The sequence below is a fragment of the Ricinus communis genome, chromosome 8 (assembly GCF_019578655.1).
Source record: "Ricinus communis isolate WT05 ecotype wild-type chromosome 8, ASM1957865v1, whole genome shotgun sequence".
NCBI lineage: Eukaryota > Viridiplantae > Streptophyta > Magnoliopsida > Malpighiales > Euphorbiaceae > Ricinus > Ricinus communis.
This window is the reverse complement of record NC_063263.1, coordinates 21,613,979-21,634,388: the sequence shown is the minus strand read 5'-3', so window position 1 is coordinate 21,634,388 and position 20,410 is coordinate 21,613,979. Positions and strand designations below refer to the sequence as shown.

The window sequence follows — 20,410 nt, the reverse complement described above, 5'->3', positions numbered from 1 at the left end:
ATTCAATACCTGAGGAAAAAAACTGCTATTATTAGAATATAATATTATGCTAGTGTAGTGTTTCCCCTTTTCTTGCTTCATTTTGTATATTTACCATGCAGATGGATAGTCATTGGCTTCTCCCAAATAATATAGAAAAAATATATAATTTATAAATAAAATATATTAAATGAATTCAATCTACTATGTCATTTATAAAAAAAAACTAATCATATAATGACCTATGACATTATTTATTAATTATTATATTTATATTTTGATCGATTTTTAATAATGGCTATTTAATAGTAATAAATAAATCATGTAACACAAATGTAATATCAAATAATATTACATATGAACGTTTAATTTGATTTGAACTGTTAATACCCATAACTTGTTTTGATAGGAATACTTATTGTTATTATTGGGATAGGGAGGGTGGCGACAGCAATCCATTTTATCTTTTATTATTTTTGTAATTATCAATTCTTATATTATTATCTATCTAATATCATATGCTTATAGATGCTTAATGGATCAAATTTTGGATTCAATTGGTTAGTTTTTTTATAAAAAGATTGATAACATTTGTTGTATATATTGAACACCTCATTTATTAATGTAGGTTTTTCTTTTGTCAACTTGGTAAGGTTATGCAATATTTATTCTTTCTTTTTTCTTTTTTGTATTTATTTTTCTTGGTTATGTAACCTGAACGGGCTTTTGGAGAAATAGTTTGGATTGTAGTTCTTGTTCATAGGACCACAATATATTTCATGTTGTATTTTACCAAAGATTCTATTACATTCTGAAACCCTAACTTAAACATAAAGTAAATTTTATACGTAAAAGCAAGCAGTTTTTTTGGGAGGTTAAACACATTAAAAATACATAAGTAAATCAATTCTTTAATGTCAAACAATTAAAAATATTTCAAAATCAATTAATTGTTTAAAGTGGAATCCATATAATATAAACTTAAATGAAGACCACTTATAGATTCTCACAAAAAGACACCAAATAGTATTTGAAAATGACTAAAACCCTACCTTACGAGCAAAAGAAAAGACATGCAACCCATGGCAGAATCCATTATTTGGTATGTGCTGTTCAACTTTGATTTATTTTCTCTTTAGTCTATTTTCTTTACATGGCAAAAGAAAAACATTAAGCTGCAATCTTAAACGATGTTGAAACTATCTTATAGAAGCCTAGATATTGGGTATTAGATTTTGTAAGCATTATATAATGATTCTATCAATCTAATAGCAAAATTAATGTGCAAGTTATGAAACCATTATATATGCAAGCATGCACAGATATTTAATTTTCAAAAAAAAAAATTAAGATGTACATTCTCAATTAGACCAGACAGAGAGAAAGAGATAACAACCATCAATCAATCTTAATGGAACCCACATATATCTTTACCCACCAATTGTATAAGTGTTAAGGAAATCATAAAATGTTAATTCTCCTGCAACTGTTCTAAGTTAATGATGCATAACACAATATTTTCGATATTTCCTTATCCAAAGTCAACTGAACATGTAAATATAGCGCAATGAGTTGCAAAAAGAAAAACCAAATTGACAAACCTTTCTCCTCTTCACTCCTATGCAGGCCCTTTAAATTTCTTCAAACGACCACCCTATATATATATATTTTTTTAAGGAAAGAAATAACATTATCAAACTAAATCAAATCAAAGGAAGTTTTACAAATTAAGAATAATGATTATAACTAACCTTGTCATCAGAAGCCACACCACTTTTTATGTTTCCACTCTGCATATTTTCTTCTCTTTCTTTCAGAAAATGTTTCAATAAGCTAACATGAATTGCAATCTGAAACCCATTTGCTCCCAAAGCCACCATTCCCACAATTTCTCCTTTACTATTAAACACAGGACCACCTGAACAACCCTCCCCACAAACAAGACCACATATTTGTATCACAGGAATTAAAGGGTGAAGACTTTTCTCAAAAGAAAATGACACATTAGATGGGTGCTTTTTAAAATCATCAATATTCCAAATATCTCCCATTACTCTATAACGAGGGGTATTGTGCAAGGCAGTTGATTGGTAATTTTGGCAAATTTGAGTACCTGTGGGAAGAACTACATCATTAACACATTGAAAAGCAGCCTTACCGATTAAAAATGACCCCACAAAATTAGCAGGATGCCCAACATGCAAGAGGTTTTGACCAGCAAATATTGACCCGTCAGCTGCAAATCTCCCAAAACTACAATCAGAAACACCCTTAACTTGTAACAATGCTAAATCCCATTTAGGTTTTTTGCTGACTATCTCACATTCAAAAGGAAAATCATTTTCATTTAACCTACGGGCATGAATACTAATAATAGAACCATTTTGAAGGATGTGTGAACTTGTCATAATTAGGCCATTACTGTCAATAGAAAAGCCTGTTCCAAATGACATCAAATCCTCATGCTTAAATATAGACCTAATTCTAAGAACCCAGATAATACTTTTCATTTCATTATGACATGCTTGCAGCTCAAGGGAGGTTAAAGTGGAATCTACAGTAACTTGAGGTCTATCAAACACTTTTTCATAATCCTGTAGAATAAGAAAATAAGAGTATCAGGCATTAAAAATAAATCAGAATCAAGAGCCCTATAGTTACTGCATTAACACCAAAAAAACATATACATTACCATTGGATGAGTGGATGAGCACATATTGCTACTTTCTCCTTACGTATCCCTGATCCTTGCAGATCTTCTCACGTGATGTCAAAAGCTCTCCTTCATAATATAAGGCTCGAATTGTGATACTGAAGAACACAGGCAGAGAGCAAACACCCCCTTGTTTAGAGTTAAAAACTAAGAAAAAAACATTGCTTTTTTTTTTTAAGCTACTAGGTCCAAAAATTGTAAATCCTCAGCTTTTGCCTTTTTTTGCTACTAGGTCCAAACACTGAAAACCCTAAGTTAGTCTTTGTTAAATACCCGTTTATATGAATGCATCCGAGCAATAGGTATCCGTTTACCGAACTCGTTTACAATAATTAAACTCTAAAACAAATTAACAAATATTAGTGAAAACAAAAACTAGAAATTAGCCTTAGTGAAAACTATCAAAAACCATGAAATGCTCATTGTTCAGGACATTAAAAGTGTAACCTAACACATAAAATTATCCTATCCAGTTAAAACAACAGCAACATCAGGAATACACCACTGTCAATGAAAATGAAACAAAATGTTGAAATACCAAACTGTCTAGTAGTTAAACATGAAGCCAAAGAGGTATGAAGAGTTTGAACAACCAGCCAGAAGTCATAAAGTTAAGCATCATCAAACACTTGAATTTTTGTCACAAACATTCCAGAAATTCGAACCAATTCCTAGGTGGAAAAGTTTATCTTTTCAGAGAAATTACTGAAATACAAAATGCAGCATGATAAAAAAGTTCATCATAAAGAAGGAAAAGTCGAAGCCTCCTTCAGTTTTCTTCCAGATGAAGAAGTACAGCCCTATTTCAAAATGCTAAGCAAAAGACAGGTCTTGAAACAGCATCAGACCCCACAGAATCGGATCAACCATTTCTTGGTAAAGCAACTCAGCCCAAACCTAACTTGCAAATGCAGCCTGCTTTTACTAAGCAAATATCAACACATAAAACAGCATTCGTACGATTCATCAACACTACACACCAGAAACACTACAGGTTAACCAAAATATGTAAGACCAAACTTTCAATGCTAAAGCACTATTCCAAGCGCCATACATGCAGCCAAACTCCAAAGAAAAAGCCAAGCATCAACCGAAAAAGCATGAAAATAAACCACATACGCCCAACATAATTCAGGAGTCGAAATCACCACTCTCATTTTATTTCTTTCTATTTCATTTTCGTTTTCAAGAAACAGAGCTATGTACCCAAAAAAACAGCACCAAATGACGGAGAGGAATTACCAGCTCTTGAGAGTCGAGAACTTCTCAGCTACTTGAATAAGGAATCTCAGTCTAGGGAGGTTGTCTGAAAAAATAGACTGAGAACAGCGAGGTTGAAGAAGAAGAAGGAATGACGGCTGCAAGGTTAGAGGGTGGTAGCCCGAGAGAATGATTTTAGGGGACAAAGGTAAAATTTGGTCTCTAGCGTTTGATCTGTAGGTCACATATGTTTTATACTAATTTTTGGACAACTAACGGATACACCAATAAAAAGATCTAATAAACTATTAATCCCTGAACTTTCAGCAACTTTCTAAATTATCCAATTCTATGAGACTTTGCACAACAGAAAATCATTTTGAAGTTGGTACTTGTTGTGCAAAGTCCGATAAAATTGAATAATTTAGGAAAAACGCTGAAATTCTAGAAATTAATAGGTCATTAGGCCAATAAAAAAAATGAAAAAGTATAAAAAACGACACATTTTTATATTTAAAAGACTATAATTTTTTTTCATGAAAAGAAGTATAATAGTTTTTTTTGGGAAAACGATCCCAGATACTTATTTAATATCTTTATATTTGTATAATTTAATATAAATATGATACTTATTTTTATTAACAAAATCACTTATTCTTAAAAGTTATTATTTTATTATAAAATAATAATGATATTCAGTAGAAGGGTATTAACATGCAAGAAAAATCAAACATAACATACTCTTTTGTCAAAAAGAAAACCATAATTCTGTAAGCGTAAAAGCATCTAACCACAAGGTATATTTTTGTATTTTTTTCTAAAAAAGAAAGGTATTATATAAGCCTATGAGTAAAGTGGTTATTGAATGGTAAAAATAACTAAGGCGGATTTATGTGAGCCCTTTGCAACGGAAAAATCAGGTTTGATTACTGATTTTACTCTCTCGTAATATTGAAATACAAGTTACTTTCTCAACATATCTTTCTCCTTAATACTTCTCTATTTTAAAATCTTAAAAAATTGAAATTCAATACTGGAAAGGGGAAATAGAGGAATTTTTGAGTTGAACTTATTTAATAGAGAAGAATCACGTTGTATTCCTCCTTATCATACAAGATTAGTGAGGAGATTAAATATAGAATTCAATTATAATGAATATGAGAAGTATTATGATTATCGAGTTAAGAGTTGTAAGGTGAAGGCTGCTAGATAGAATTCTTAGATAGATGATAGCCATGGTCAAAGGTTTTATATTGGTCAGAATAATGAATAGGTATTATTTGATTTGTATAATTAGTGTATGATTTGTGTGTGATAGGCAAAGTATTAATTGATTTAGTTTTATTTATGTTTTAAAAGTTGTAGTTATTTTGAGTAGTATGATGAGTCTATTAGTGATAAGGTTAGAGAATTGATTAATGAGTTAAAAGCTATGAAGAAATTACTGCTAGCAAAGAATAGATAGTTAAAGGAAATAAGATGATGATTTACAAAGTGAAACTGATGAGTTATGGCTTGGATTGATGAGGTTAAAGACTTCTAAGATGGAAGAGTGTCAAAGGTTAAGAAGAAAATGATTAAAAACTATGTTATTGATAAGGTTTCTATCAACACTAAAATTTTGGTCAACTTTTATTAGCCCGATGATGAGACATTTTAGTCGGTGGATGCTTTTGAAAGAATATATGTTAAGATCTAAGGAAATACCTTAGAGGATCGATCGAGAAGTTCTTGGACCCAAAACCCTATATTTCAGCTGAGCTCGCCCCAGCTTTGCCTCTACTCGTGTGAGCTCAGCTTAAAACTGCACGAGTTCGGGTCGAGGTAGAGCCTCTTCAGCTTAATGGCACATTATTTAAAAACCCTAATTTATTAAATGATATGGCGCACTCCCAACCCTCCCATTTCAAAATCTAAAAATAATCTTAGCCTTTCATTCTAAGCCTTAAACTCCCCATATAAAACCCATCTTATTCTCTCCCTAAAACCCTAATTACACTTTACTTACATACACCTAAATCTCCTAAAACCCTAGCCACCTTATTCTTCCCTTCCTTTCTACTTCCCAAACCCTAAAAACTTTAAAAATACTTTAGCTCCCTACACACATCTAAGTCTTAGGTAGTATCTCCATAGTTTTTATACCCATTTTCTTCATTTTAGAAGCATTTTAATTTGATATAGGTATTAAAATTCACTATTCGAGGGCCAAACTAAGTTTTGGTCATATTTTTGGTGCTGCTTTTATCTTTTTTACTTATGTTCTTCATCATCTTCATTTCCCTTTGGATTTTTATAGTTTGAATGTCAAAGAGTAATTTCTTTTTTACTCTCTATGAGTTCAACCTTATACTTGCATGAGGTCAACCTTGACCTATCAGATTTTAGTTATTTTCAAGTAAATGCGATCATTTTCTATTTTTTGAAGCCTAAGCTCGCACGAGCCCAGCCTATTAGCCATCACTTTTGTCGTTTTATTGGTAAACAAGGTCGTTTTGCCATTTCTATGGTTTTTGGAAATTGAACTCGCACGAGCTCAGCCTCTACTCCCGTGAGCTCAATCTATTAGACCTTTATTTTCTATCGTTTTGCATTTCTAAGTTTTCTTGATCTTGGACCCACATGAGCTCAGTCTCTACTCGTGCGAGTTTAGGCATCCAAACCATGTTTTTAATTAATTTTTATCATTTTATATTAATTACTTGCTTAATTAGCTGTAATTGCTTTATACCATTTAAATTCTTAGTAATTTAGTTGTTATTTTATGTTTAAGCATGCTTTTATTTCCTTTTTATGATTTATTTAATTACTAGCACTTATTCGCTATTATTTGTTTACTAACCCTAATTTCTTCATAAGTTATAGTTTTTAACCTGGATTAGGAACCTAAAGTGGTTCATTTAGAACTTATCTTAGGTTTAGATAGTTTATTATTTGTGTTATTTGTTTAAGGCTTTAAAAAGTCCGTGTTGTAATTATTATCCCCTCTAATCACCTTACCATCCACAAACAAGTGGATAGGTTGAGATCTCTAATAGGGAACTAAAGCAGATTTTGGAAAAAAACTGTTGAGGCTTCTAGAAAGGATTGGTCTAAAAAGCTTGATGATGCATTATGGGATATAGAACTGCATTTAAGACCCCTATTAGTATGTCATCATATAAACTAGTGTTTGGTAAGGCGTGTCATCTCCCTATTGAACTTGAGCATAAAGCATATTAGGCAATTAAGGCTTTGAACTTTGATCTTAAGTCTGCAGGTGAGAAAAGGTTATTGCAGCTTGCTGAACTTGAAGAATTGCACTTTCAGTCCTATGAAATTGCCAAATTGTATAAAGAAAGGACTAAGACATAGCATGATGCGCGTATAAAGAAGAAAGAATTACATCCAGGGCAACAAGTATTGTTATATAATTCAAAGTTGAAATTATTTCCAAGGAAACTTCGATCTAGATGGACGAGACCTTTCAAGGTTGTGCGTGTATTTCCTCATGGAGCAATCGAGCTAGAACATCGAAATGGACATCAATTTAAGGTCAATGGTCATTGATTGAAGCCATATTATGGTGGTGACTTGAATCATTTAGACTCAATTGCCTACCTTATTCAATTGACACTTAAAAGCATCATAAGGTCGAGCTAATGACTTTAAACAAGCGCTTATTGGGAAACAATCCAATGTTTTTATGAGTTTTATTTTTAATTTGGTTTAGTTTTGTTTTATTTTTACATTTTTCTTGGGTTACATTTGTATTAATCATCATTATTATAGACTGAATTAATGATCCTTACATTTTTATTGATATTATAGGTTCCAAAAGACAACATGACTGCGACATGACTAAATTTGGTCATGTCGAACTCATATTGAAATAAAAGGAGAGTTCAATTGATTTTGTCTTCAAAATTCCAATAGTCGACATGACCGCAACATGACCAAATCTGGTCATGTCGAACTCATGTTGAATTATGCAATATAAGAATTGTTTGTTGATGGATGTTGAGAGTGGCCAATTAATTCTTAGAGTGATGAATTTCCATGGTTGGTTTTATTTGGTTTGGTTCTTTACTACTAATTTCATTATTCGACTTCTAAATAGCCTTTGTCCTACCCTTTTACGTTGGCCCCATTACAACCCTTAAGAAAGATCTATTGATTTTTTCATTAAGTTCATAATGATAAGTGGTGGAGAGATAATTTCTTTGCAAGCATATGATAAGATCTTACTTATATTGTGATTGAGTGAATTTCTTTGAAAAATACCTTAAACACTTTGAATGGATTAAGTGAAATCTTTAGTGAGGGTATTTGAGATTATGCAATTTTCTATTTGTTAGTGCTGAATTGAATTAATTTTTGTTTAGTTTTGGTAGTAGGAATTTAATTGTTAAATTTGTTTTTTTTAATTGTGATTTGTAGTGTGTTGCAGAGTCGGAAAAAATAATACAGTTTTGGTAGCCCGACTCCCGTTAATTAATCGCAAAATATTTGAATTGTTTCTAGCAGATTCTGGACCCGTTGTACGGGGTAGGAGGGTAAATGTCCGTAATTTAGGGGAGGTTCTGTCGAATTTTTAATAGAATTCTCGAGTCTAAAATAATTTTGGGCAGCCTAATCTAGGGGTCACGTCTAGGAAAATTTAAGAATGTCTATTAACTGAGTGTTTTCATGAATAGATAATCTGTCCATCCCGCCAGCTCCACCCAAGGCATAAGAGCGGACTGCGGAGCGCCACAGAACTGTGAGTTAAAGTCATATAATCGTTGTACATTGGCATGTCTAGATTTCATGCGATATTTAATGATTAATGTTTATGTATGATTATCATTATCGTTATTATAAGTAAACTTCATTTAATTGATAATCATCACGAATAATATTAATATTATTATTAGTTAATTTATCTCGTTATTTATGATATTTTAAATAATGTTATTTTAATACTATTATTATTATCTCTACAGATATTTTGTATGTTTGCTTTTTTCGATATTACTAAACTTTATTTCTCAGTATGTCAAATAAACTATATTGCCTATAAATAGTCTATTTATGATTTTTTTTTATATGTTATGATTGTGAATTTGAGATGAGGTGACTGTAGAACATGCCACCTGATGGGTTGCACCAAGACCGCGTATGTACCGGTAATAAACAGAGACAGATAACAAAGGTTATTTTTGAAGTTTGCCCTGGTCGAGTATAACTCTCTGGACTGTGAAAGTTTGACTGCCAGAGAAAGGTCCCTGGTCTAACACTACTCTCTGAGCGCCGAGCTTAATTGGGGAACAAGAGTCCAGGCTGGATGTAAGGACCCTGGTTGAGCTTCGCTCTCTGGGCTCTAAACCTATTGGAATAAGAGATCCGAAAGGCTACTAGCGTTTTAGGTTAGGGTTCTGCTAAGCCACTCGTCCCATAAGTTTTAAATATATTTTTCTTTCTAAATTATGGTATGACTCATATCTTGATACCAAATGGCATGATATACTGAGTTAATGAATATTATTTTATTGAGGAAATTGTAATAGTTACAGGGTTATATGATTTTAACTCACTCTCGAGACTGACAGTCTAAATTTTATTTTTTTCAGGTGATAGTTAGAGTTCTTCGCTGTCCTGCATTTTGACAACCCAACTTCTTTCTTCATCGGGCTTATTGTAAATAATTTATACTTTTATATTTTTAGTTATTTTATATTCTAGACCTTTTGCAGTAGTATATTTTTTAGTTGTTATGATTATCCTGGTCCATAATGGATGTGAAATATTTTTAAAGACTAGTTAGATTTGTGTATGGTATGTCAGACATGATTAATATTATATTGTTGTAAACATTTTGTTGAATTATCGATTAGTAAAGCTTACTACGGGATTTGGTGGCTTTAAGCCTACCCATTCCCTAGTGCCGGTCACGGGCCTACAGATCGGGTCGTGACAAATGTCATGGTAACATTACAAAATATACATAATCAATCTAATGAACTCTGCAATAAAAATATTAATTACATAATTGACATAAAGGAAAGAAGAATGATGACACGCTTATTCTTGGGTACCTACTAGCTTATCATTTGTACCTCAAGTTCGTCTTACTCTTGCCAAGGTGAATTAAATGAACACCTCTTGGAAGCTATCATGCAAGAACTAGAAAACAGCCTTGTACATCCATATCCATAGGTGTAAAGAAATCGAGTCTAGTTAAGTCCTCCACCCAAGCTATAAAAACTTGCCCTATTCTTGAGTTAATATTCTTTTGATGTGCTCTTTCATTAGTATAATGTAAATGCAATTTTCTTCTAATTGAATATAGTCTTCTCCAAGCAACCAACTAAAAGATGTTGTGAAAGTCCTCAACTCCTAGTTGGATTGCAATGGCGGCTGATATAGAATAGGATTATATATTAGCTTTTCATTGAAATATTACTGCTATCAATTTATATGAGGGCCAATTTTAAATAATCCTTTTACATCATAATACTTATCAAATGTACAAATCTTCTCTTTTCTTGAGAATAGAATTACACTTTGAATTTCATAATTTTCATTTAACGTTACTCTTAATTATTTTTTAATTCTTTGTTTTTTTTATGTCAGAATTATTCTTAGTCAGCTGCTAGCTTATAAGTTGCGACTCGCATAGTCAGGTTCGTTTGCACTTGTTCTAGTGAATCAAATAAAGATCTCTTAGAAGTTATCGTGGAAGAGTCAAAAAATAGCCTATTGCATTTGGAGTGTAATTAAAATAGATTGAGTCAAGTTCTGAAGACAATTCTAAATAGAGAATCTAAGCGTAAATTGATCTTTTAAAAGCTCAAACACGAACTGAGTTACGAGTTCGTTGAAATAAATAATTAATTATTATTTTATTTTTTTAATATTTAATCTATTTAATTATTTAATTATAATAATTAAATAATTTTTTAGTTATTAAAGTATATGTGATTGTCATCATCCATTTTTCGAATTTAGATATCGAGAGAATTACAAAAACTCCGATGATAAAAGTTATTGTCTTTCTCGAGTCTCGGAAGATTAAGAATGAGCGAATCTGAGTAAAGGTTTTGAATAATTGGAGTTAAAATTACTTCTATAGAATCAATTTGGATCCAATTGACATAAAAAAATAAAGTTTGAGGGATGAAACGGCAGTTTATTATTCGAAGACTAAATCGTCAAAATTTTTAAAACTTTTGCCCCTTGGAGCTAAATGGCTCTGCATACAGCCGAGTCAGCTCTACACAGAGCCGATTAACTTAGTAAAGAGCTGAATCGGCTCTATGCAAAGCCAATTGGCTCTATACAATGTCGATTGGCCATTTTCTGAAATTTGACATCGTTTTATGTGTATTTTCGATCTAAGCGCTAAAATTGGTAAAATGGAAGTTTTTAGAAGGTAGTTATGATAATAATTGAAATTTTTAAATATTCTTAATAATAATTATTTGAGTATAAAAGATTTAATTTCTTTTTCTTTGATGTTAATTTGATAAAGGAAAGAAATAAATATAGTTTATTTTTTAAAAAATAATTAAATGTTTATCTGCTCCTATAGGGTTTCCTGAAACCCTACTGCTATAAATAGATTGATACACCTTAGGTCTCGGGTTAGCTACATTCCTCAAGGTACACAGATATATTGATATATACACAAAGTTAGCCACTAAGAAAGAACTTTAAATTGGGTAACCCATTTAGAACGATAAAAGTGTTTTTAAAATGTCAAAACAAAACTAAGTTCTCAACCAATATCTGATTCCACAATCTCTTTATCTCCAAAGACTCAAATATCAACATCCAACAGTGACAACCCGAGGGTTCCCCAAATTCCATACCATTAGCATCCCCATTTTTACAAACATGATTACGCTTTCTTTTAGTTTATTATTTTTTATGCATTTTAAATGATTAGAATAGGAATCCTTGTGAATTACATGCTTATAAACTGTTGGGCATTGAATCTGATAGTATGAATATGTTGGGCATTAAATCTAATAATAACACATGTAGAGTTTTGAATCTGTTAACATGTTTGCTTTTGGATTTTTGATCTAATTAAGTCAAATGATTAGGGTTGCATGTTAGATTTGTAACTCCTTTATGGCTTTTTATTAAAGTTAGTTTTAGGGTTCCATAATCAAAATTCAAAAAAAAATTATCATTTTTCATTTATTGTTAGTCCTATTTCTAAGGTTTGAATCTCTCTTAGTTTTTTTATTAAATATATCCTTCTTATCTCTGTTGCATTATTTTCTTAGTAACTAATCATTTCTTGACCTTTTGTGCATGTAAAACTGGCCTTGGGATATTAAAAATCCTCAAGAAATTGAAGAATCACCATAGAAAAGCCCTAGATCCAATTGGCTCTATAACCTGAGCAAATCGGCTGTACATCTTCTAGCCCTAATTTCTCTAATTTTGATATATTTTTTAGATGTTTATGTACTGTACTTAGTTTTAGGTGTTTTCTTTTATAGGCAAGATATAATAGCTAGATTTACTTTGTACACTTTACTTTTTTGCTTTATTTTGATGCATGCCAAATATATGACTGTATGATTGGCTAATTAAAACTGGACATATAGATAGTAGGCTTTAAAATTGGACCTAGCATGAAAATTGTAGTCCATTAGGTAAATTAATATTAATTGGGCTTAAACTCTAAAATCAACATAGACCTAGTGAGCTTTGCTATATTTTGGTTAGGATAGTTGGGCCATATTAGAGTTAAGATCACTCAATTAGACCTTATCATAAAAAGTAGTTCATTTAGGTTTAAAGAGCTAGAATTCAAAGCATAATTTGTAAAATGGGCTAGACTAGGAAGCCATGTACATAATTAACTAGTAAATTATATTAATAACTTTGGATATAGGTTAGGCTAGACTTAGATAGACCTCACATACTGTACTACTTGATGTATAAAAATATAATTATTGTATTTATAGGGAATAGCTCGTTAAACAATAAAATTAAAGACAAAGATACACAAATATAGAAGTTGGCTTTCGGATCCATCTCTTGATTTATGGCATAAGCTTTCTTATGGAATCGAAAAACGTTAGTTATTAGTAAAAGTGTCGTGGTGAATTATTCGGGCGACGACTCCCATCTCCGTGCTAGTCTTTGTGACTAGTTAGCGTGTTTCCGATTAGGTTGAAAAGCCTTGCAATGCCATAGTCACTAAAGACACTTGGGTGCACACCTGAAACCGCTGCCCATAGTAGCGACTCCATTAAGAATAAGAGAAGTTGATTCCTATGTATCTTTATTTTTAGTTTTATTATTTAACAAGTGGTTCTTACATCACTACACCATTTTCTCAGATTGTGCACTTTGGTTCCTATAGCCCTGATGGCGTCGATCAGTGGTTCTTTGGTTCCACCAGGACCTTAGAATTGTGACCCTTCAAGATATGTAATCGGCACTAGGGAATGGGTAGACTTAAGGCCACTGAATCCCGTAGTAAGCCTTACTATTCACTAACTCAATCAAATTGAAAGTCGGACTCAATCCAAAGCACTAATTCATAGTTAACCTTAACGTCAAGTTCTACATATTTAATTCGGTGCCAGTATAATTAGGCAAGACCTGAATTTACATAAAATTACAAACTGATAAGTCTAAGATTTATACTGCGGAGAATCTAGATTTTAAAAGTTAACATACCAAATGAATTTAGTTACATCCAACCCAAGGATGAAGGAGTCGGGCTGCTAGAGAAAAGAACTGCTGAAAACTAACCACACCTAAAAACAGCGAAATTGAGACTGTCAGTCTCAAGAGTGAATTAAAATCCAAAACGAATATAAATACTTCAATAAAACATTTACTTAATTAAGATAAAATACGTGTCATACTATGCTTCTATAAAATAAAATAAAATAAATTTTATTTCATACCACGGAACAGAGTATCTTAGTAGAACCCTAGCCCCATCACTAACATTCTCGACTCTCTCATTCCAACAGAACTGGCGCCCAAAGAGCAAAGCTCGACCAGGGTCCTTAAATTCAGTTCGGTCACTTAATCATCACTAACAGTTTTAGCCTTTTGGCTCTCTTACTCCAATAAGACTGGCGCCCAGAGAGTGAAGCTCGACCAGGGTCCTTAAGTCTAGTTTGGTCACTTAAGTTTCCAAATAAGCCGGCGCCCAGAGAGCAATGCTCGACTAGGGACCTTTACTCCGGCAAACTCACTCTACTCAACCCAGATAGCAATGTTTGACTAGGGCAAGCCCTAAACTTACCTTTGTTATTATCTGCCTCAGATTCATACCAGTGCGCACGCGGTCCTAATGCAATCCATCAAGTGGCATATTCTACTGCCGTCTCATCCCGAGCCATCAACAATCACAAAAGCCATAATGCAGAAAATGAAACATATATAAATAGTAATTAAATAAATAATTAAAATCTTAAACTATTTAATCAGAATTGCTTATGTAAAACTTAGCATGACACACAAGTATAGCAGATATATGACTTTAACTCACAGTTCTGACGACTTCCTAGCTCTGCTCCGATGCCTCGGGTGGAGCGAGCCAAACAGACGGATTCATTGAGATGCTTCATCACTCAGTCGACTCACCTCCAACCGCCGGAGTACGATCGATGATCCGAATGCGCCTATGAACTTGAGACAACGCGCTGATGACGATTCCAGCTTTTGATCTTTCGATCCGACCCCCGATCATCTGGAGAGATTTACAGACGATCTCGGCTGTCGATTTTCAAACGGAGTCCGATCGCCACGAAACTGGTGCCATTGGAAAGCTTGAACTAAGGGGAGTCTGGATATATCCTTTGATTAGCCATCCCTCGCTGGAACTCGCCGGAAAAGCCTAAAAACTCTGGCTGCCCCCTATTTTCTCTCTCCACTACGAACTTCCAACTCCAGCCACCATTTGCGTCGCCGCTGCTCCCAAAAGGAAGCCCTCACTCAAGTGAGTCAATCGCCACCCGACTCGACCGCCAAAGCCGCCGAAAATGCCACGCACGGCGTTGACAGCCAATGCCTCTCTTTTTTTTTCTACTATCGACACCGCCGCTATTCGCTGTTGCCTTGCTCACCGATGCTAACCGCTTCGCCGGCCATCGACGACCGCACAGCCTTCCCCCGCTCGGTCTCCTCTCTCCTCGATCTCTTTCTCCCTTTCTTCTTCTCTATACTGATATTTAGTCCCTAAACTTTTCTTCTTTACCATTTAGTCCCTCAACTTTTTAATTACTAACAATTTCGCCCTATAAAAATTTCCAATTAACCCTTAAACTTTTCTTTAGTTTTTCAATTAAGCCCCTAACTAAAAATTAGAATTATTGAAAATATAGAAATACTAATTTACGCTTGCTTTTAAATGTGAAATTATCAAAATACCCTTACTGACACACTTACTTACAAAAATACCAACCATACAAATTTTTATTAAAACCCCATATTAATAAAATTATATTTTTAGTCCTTATTTCAAAATTAATTATCAATTTAATTATAACCCTTAATTAACCTAATTGATCAATTTTGGTAACTATTTTTCAATTAAAATTAGCACCATTTGCTAATTAAAATTTTCTATTTTTTCAATAATTCTTTTATAAAAATATTCTTTACTAATTCTTCCATAATTTTCAAATATAATATTTAATTCATATTTTCATATTGGGGGAAAAATTAAGTGACCAAAAATAATTTATTTTCCAAAGGATTTACTTAATTAATTTCTAAAAAAATCAACTAATTAGATATAGAAAATAACTTCGTTATTTTGTCTAGCATTAAAATTCTATTTAAATCATCCCAATTAAATTAAATAAAGAATAAAGTAAAATTAATTTAAATAAAAACTCGTTTATTAATTATTATTAATATTATTATTATTAAAAAAAAATCGGGTATTACAATGTATTTGATTAAATGTAAGATTTAAAGTTGTGCTTTCTCTAATTGTTAGAACCGAAAATAGCACCAAACCGAATTGTATTAAACCGAAAAAATTGGTTCAATTCAGTTTAGTACCATATATGTTTGGTACGGTACTGGTACTTTAAATTTTAAAAGAACTGAAATTTGGTACAGTACTGGTGATTTATAAATAACCGAATTGGACTGATCCATGTTCAGCCCTAGAGGCGATGACGGAAGCAATTAGCATGTTCAATTTAACACTTTATCACGTTCAAGTCATCATTTTGACAGCAATGACTAGAGTGAAGCTTAATGTTTTTTTTGCTAGGTTTTGATTTTTTTCTTTTGGAAAGTATTAAATAATCAATTGCATGTTACTCTAAATTTCTTGAACATAAGCATATACGTTAAGTATGATATTTAATCATCAATGTCAACAATAGTCAAATATACAAATACTTTTTTTATTCTAGTTTTAGTTTTTGAAGAAACCATTGGCCAATAGTTCTTTAATCATTCTCTTTTATTGTCTAGATATTCCTGCATATAATTTAATATTGGTACAATAATGCATGTAGCATAAATAAAAAATAAATAAATAAAGTGGCAGAAAATAAGGATTTGCAATTATTTTGCAGGATTGATGAAGGATTGTCCACCACGCACACTTGAACTTTAGTAAATAATAAATGTAAAAAAAATAAAATAGAAAAATCTAGGTAGCAAAAAGGCCCCCTTTAGGAAAGAAACTTAACTTAACAAAACAAGCTAATACAGTGAGCACAATTACTAGAGAAACAAAAAAAGAGAAAAAAATAAAGCAAATAGTAAGCAATAATTCTATAATTCTAATGTCATAAATGCAACACATTAAGAGACGTTATGCACTTATAAAGGATAGCCTAATGCAAAGACAGGTGTAAAAAATATAACATAAAGAATGAGATAGTGAAGGGGAGGTACCTCACTTACCCATAATAACAAAAGCAAAAAGTAAAAATATTGAAATAAAATTATGTGATAATTGAAAAGAAATAGAGGACATATTAGTCATTACAAAGTTAAAATAGTAAATGTATATATTTAAGTACACGCATACATGTATTGCATGCTTTCATAGTGTTATACTTCTGGCTTAAGATCATGGTGCATAATACCCTGCAGATGATAAAAGGTAATTACACTCAATATTTGTATAGTGATAGTTTTAGCATCTTCCTCAGGATATCTTTTGTCTCTATAACACATAAATAAATATGAAACAAGTAGTTTCTAGAATTATTAGAGCATACAAGTATAATGCTATACATTTTAATATTACCTTGATAAAATTATGTCTAGTAGTCTCCACCTTCACACAATCTGCTAATAACATAATCTGAAATGCTTCAGAATATATTATAAGTTTCATAATGTTATAGAAAGTAATATAGATAAACCACACATAAATTATTTCTTAAAATTTTTGAAAAACTTTTGCTTCTTTTTCCTTTTCATAATTTGGAAAAGGAAAGAAGAATGCCAGAGTTTGAATCCCTCACCTCTTGCTCTACAACCATCAGCTCTGTGTAAAAAATATAAAATAACACAGAAAATAAAAAAAATCAATAAGCCTCTCAAATATAAAATTAGAGAAATCAATGAGATATCTTGCCTCAACTATTCGATTTATAAAGAGTAACGAAAAAGAATGAATAACAAAAAAATAGCTTTTATTTTAAAAGGAATGGCAAAAGAAATTTCCTTTGAGTAGAAAGATATGGTAATATAATAATTTATTTAGGGTCAGAAAATTATTTATTTTTGAATTAATTATATTTCATAAAATATCTTGAAATAACGCCTCTTATTACCTATAAAATCAAAAAATGCCCCAAAATAATTAACATTACATAAGGGGCAATTGTAATAACTGCCCCTGTGATTTCACCGCCAAAAATCTTTTATGTAATAGTGGCTCATGAAATTTACTTTCGCTATAGAGTAGGCTTAAAGAGTCAAACTTTTAAAACTCCACTTAAAAATTATTACCATATAGTCTTATATCATATTTAATTTTAAAAATAATTTTATAATGTGCAACCACAACAATAAAGAGAGAAATAGTTGAAGGAAAATGAAAACAATTATAGGATTAATCATACAAATGTGATTAAAAAAAAGTATGTCTTTGATGAAGGGGATTAAGCTTATCCAATGATATGGTACATGTAGGATCAGTCTTTAAAATGCCCTCAAAACATGATGAGAGTATAACAGTATTGTTAAGATGAACACGCCCCTTTAGCCCCAAAAGGTGAGCCCTCAATCTACAGAAATACCATATATTACTTCAATAATATTGGAGAAACAAATGTTTCACCAAATAAACCCAACTAACTACACCTAAAAAATATATAAAACTTATGAAGCACATAATATGTAACCAAAATACAATACACTAATATAAATAATTAATAATCCCCCTTCTGCTTTGACCTTCAGCCAACAGTAGAATAGCTATTTTGTAATAATAAATTTCAAAACACAGTACTCAATATAAAATTCTTTCACAAGCAAGCTCAAGTATTGTTGGATTGTAATTGTTATCTATATTACAATATTGAAGGACCAATTAGAATTGAATGGTGAACAACCTTAGTATAATGGACTAGATTTAACTGCATACTAATTTCTAAAACTTAATTGACGCTAATTTATTTCTAATTCTTACTCCACCTTCTCTTTCAACTACATATTCAAGGCTGGCAGCTGAAATTCTCCAAATCCAAACAACTAAAGTGGAAAAAAAATGCAAATATCACTTCAAATGTAAAATCAACATTATAATAGTATAAAAAAATAAAAAAGATTGATCAAACTTGTCAAATTACATCTAATCACTAAAAAACTAAATCACAAACTCATTTTTATCATTAAGTCAAGTGAAATTAAACAACATCCATATCATATCCTGATCTTAATATTTCAATCCAAAGCAAAAAGGTTAACTTTACTAAAAAGCCAAAATTGAAATACAATCCCGGCTCACCCAAATGAAATTGGTATCCACATTGAAGCTTAGCCCACAATCGATCTCCATTATCAATAACTACATCAAGGAAAATCGAATATTAAACTGATCCAAATGACTTTCCACATCATTTTCGTTATTTCCCAACCCCATCACTACCATCACCCAAAAAAAAAAAAACGAATAAACCGTAATTTGCTTTTGGGAAAAAACCATCATCTAATACCCTTTTCACAAATTAACAAAAAGGTTTCTAATTTATCATAATTTTATAAAACAACCCAACAATAAAAAATAAACTAGCCAATATATTAGGAAGAAACTAAATATGATAAATAATTATATGTATAAACATATAGATTTAGAGATTCTACATGTTGATTGTGGTTTTATTGACACCAGTAAAAATATTTTTTTGATAAATGAATTAACTCTTATAAGAAAAGCATTGGTCTTTAACTATAAAGAATTGTATCTACAATCTATCCAACACATAAGAATTTAATTTAAACAAAAATTAGAATATTTAAAACTTGAGAAGAAAATTATCTAACCTTAAGAAATCCTATTGCTGTGAGGGTTAAAATTAAGCTCAGACACAAAATCAATAAGCCTTTTGACAATAAGTATGGAGGACACATATATACAACCAAAGCTTTCAGCCGGCAAAGGGTCATAGAACTTATGGAGGCAATAAGAGTAAGAGCAACGCTTTCAACCACAAATTCCACCAGCCTTTGACAGTGGATATGGAGGCAACAAGTTTGGGAGCAGTGCTCTCAGCCAACAAAGAGTTTTTTAGAAGATTAAACTAATTCTGTAATAAAGTAAATAAATAAAGTTCAATTTGGTTACTCATATTGTCACTCGGGCTCAATTTAGTCTTTTTTCAAAATTATGGACTTTTTAGTCCAAATCTTTGTATATTTAGCTCAAAATAATCCTATTTTGGAAAAAATGAGTGAGCTCTTTTGAAAATAAAAAATAATTAAAATATTTATAATAATATTTAAAAACTATTTTATAATTCATTATAATTAATATAATTAATCAATAAGTAGTTATTACCACCATTATTCTCACCGAAATCGCTCTCATTTCCACTGCCTTCGGCACCACCACCATCATAGCTCTCTTTCACTATCATTATTAAGAGAAAAAACAAGAATACTGAAAGCAAAGAATACTTATTTTATTTTTTAAAAATATTAATTTATATTTTTTAATTTAAATAATTTAATTTAATATAAAAATTAATATTTTTTATTGCATCCACTCTTTTTCTAGGATGTATAACTTATTGTTTTATTTTTGTAAAAAGAATATGACCAATTTAAGTTAAATATGTAAATGTTTAGGTTAAAATGACTATAAATTTAGAAAATTGCTAAATTTAACCCGAACAATAAGATTGGTAGCCAAATTGAACTTTATTTTTAAAGTAAATTAGGTTATGATCTTTTTCCTAAAAAAGATTAGGTGATAAACTCGATATATATGGCGACCAACATCCAATATTACAAAATAAAATTTTTATCTTTCTAAATTAATTCCTTAATGTTTTTAATTACAAAAAAAAACTGATAAAATAACAAATTAATACA

The 20,410-nt window shown here is 31.3% G+C and overlaps 1 protein-coding gene across 6 annotated transcripts; it reads right to left on the bottom strand.

Annotated features, from left to right (window-relative positions):
- Positions 1-1,404: 1,404 nt before the first annotated feature.
- Positions 1,405-4,100, bottom strand: LOC8268703 (probable periplasmic serine endoprotease DegP-like). 6 transcript variants are annotated; one of them, XR_003079442.2, is made up of 5 exons: positions 3,935-4,100; positions 2,672-2,790; positions 2,138-2,573; positions 1,731-1,911; positions 1,405-1,633 (listed from the first exon to the last, which is right to left on the bottom strand). XR_003079442.2 is itself a non-coding variant. In XM_025157797.2 (5 exons), exons 2-5 carry the CDS (start codon positions 2,693-2,695, stop codon positions 1,598-1,600), a joined length of 636 nt encoding a protein of 211 aa, XP_025013565.2. In that variant the 5' UTR covers positions 2,696-2,790; positions 3,935-4,100; the 3' UTR covers positions 1,405-1,597. The 6 variants fall into 6 exon arrangements, 2 of the variants coding, with proteins under 2 accessions (XP_025013565.2, XP_015576305.2); XR_007216910.1 differs by having other exon boundaries at positions 1,731-2,232; positions 2,483-2,573; XM_025157797.2 differs by having other exon boundaries at positions 1,731-2,215; positions 2,483-2,573.
- Between the last annotated feature and the right edge of the window lie 16,310 nt (positions 4,101-20,410).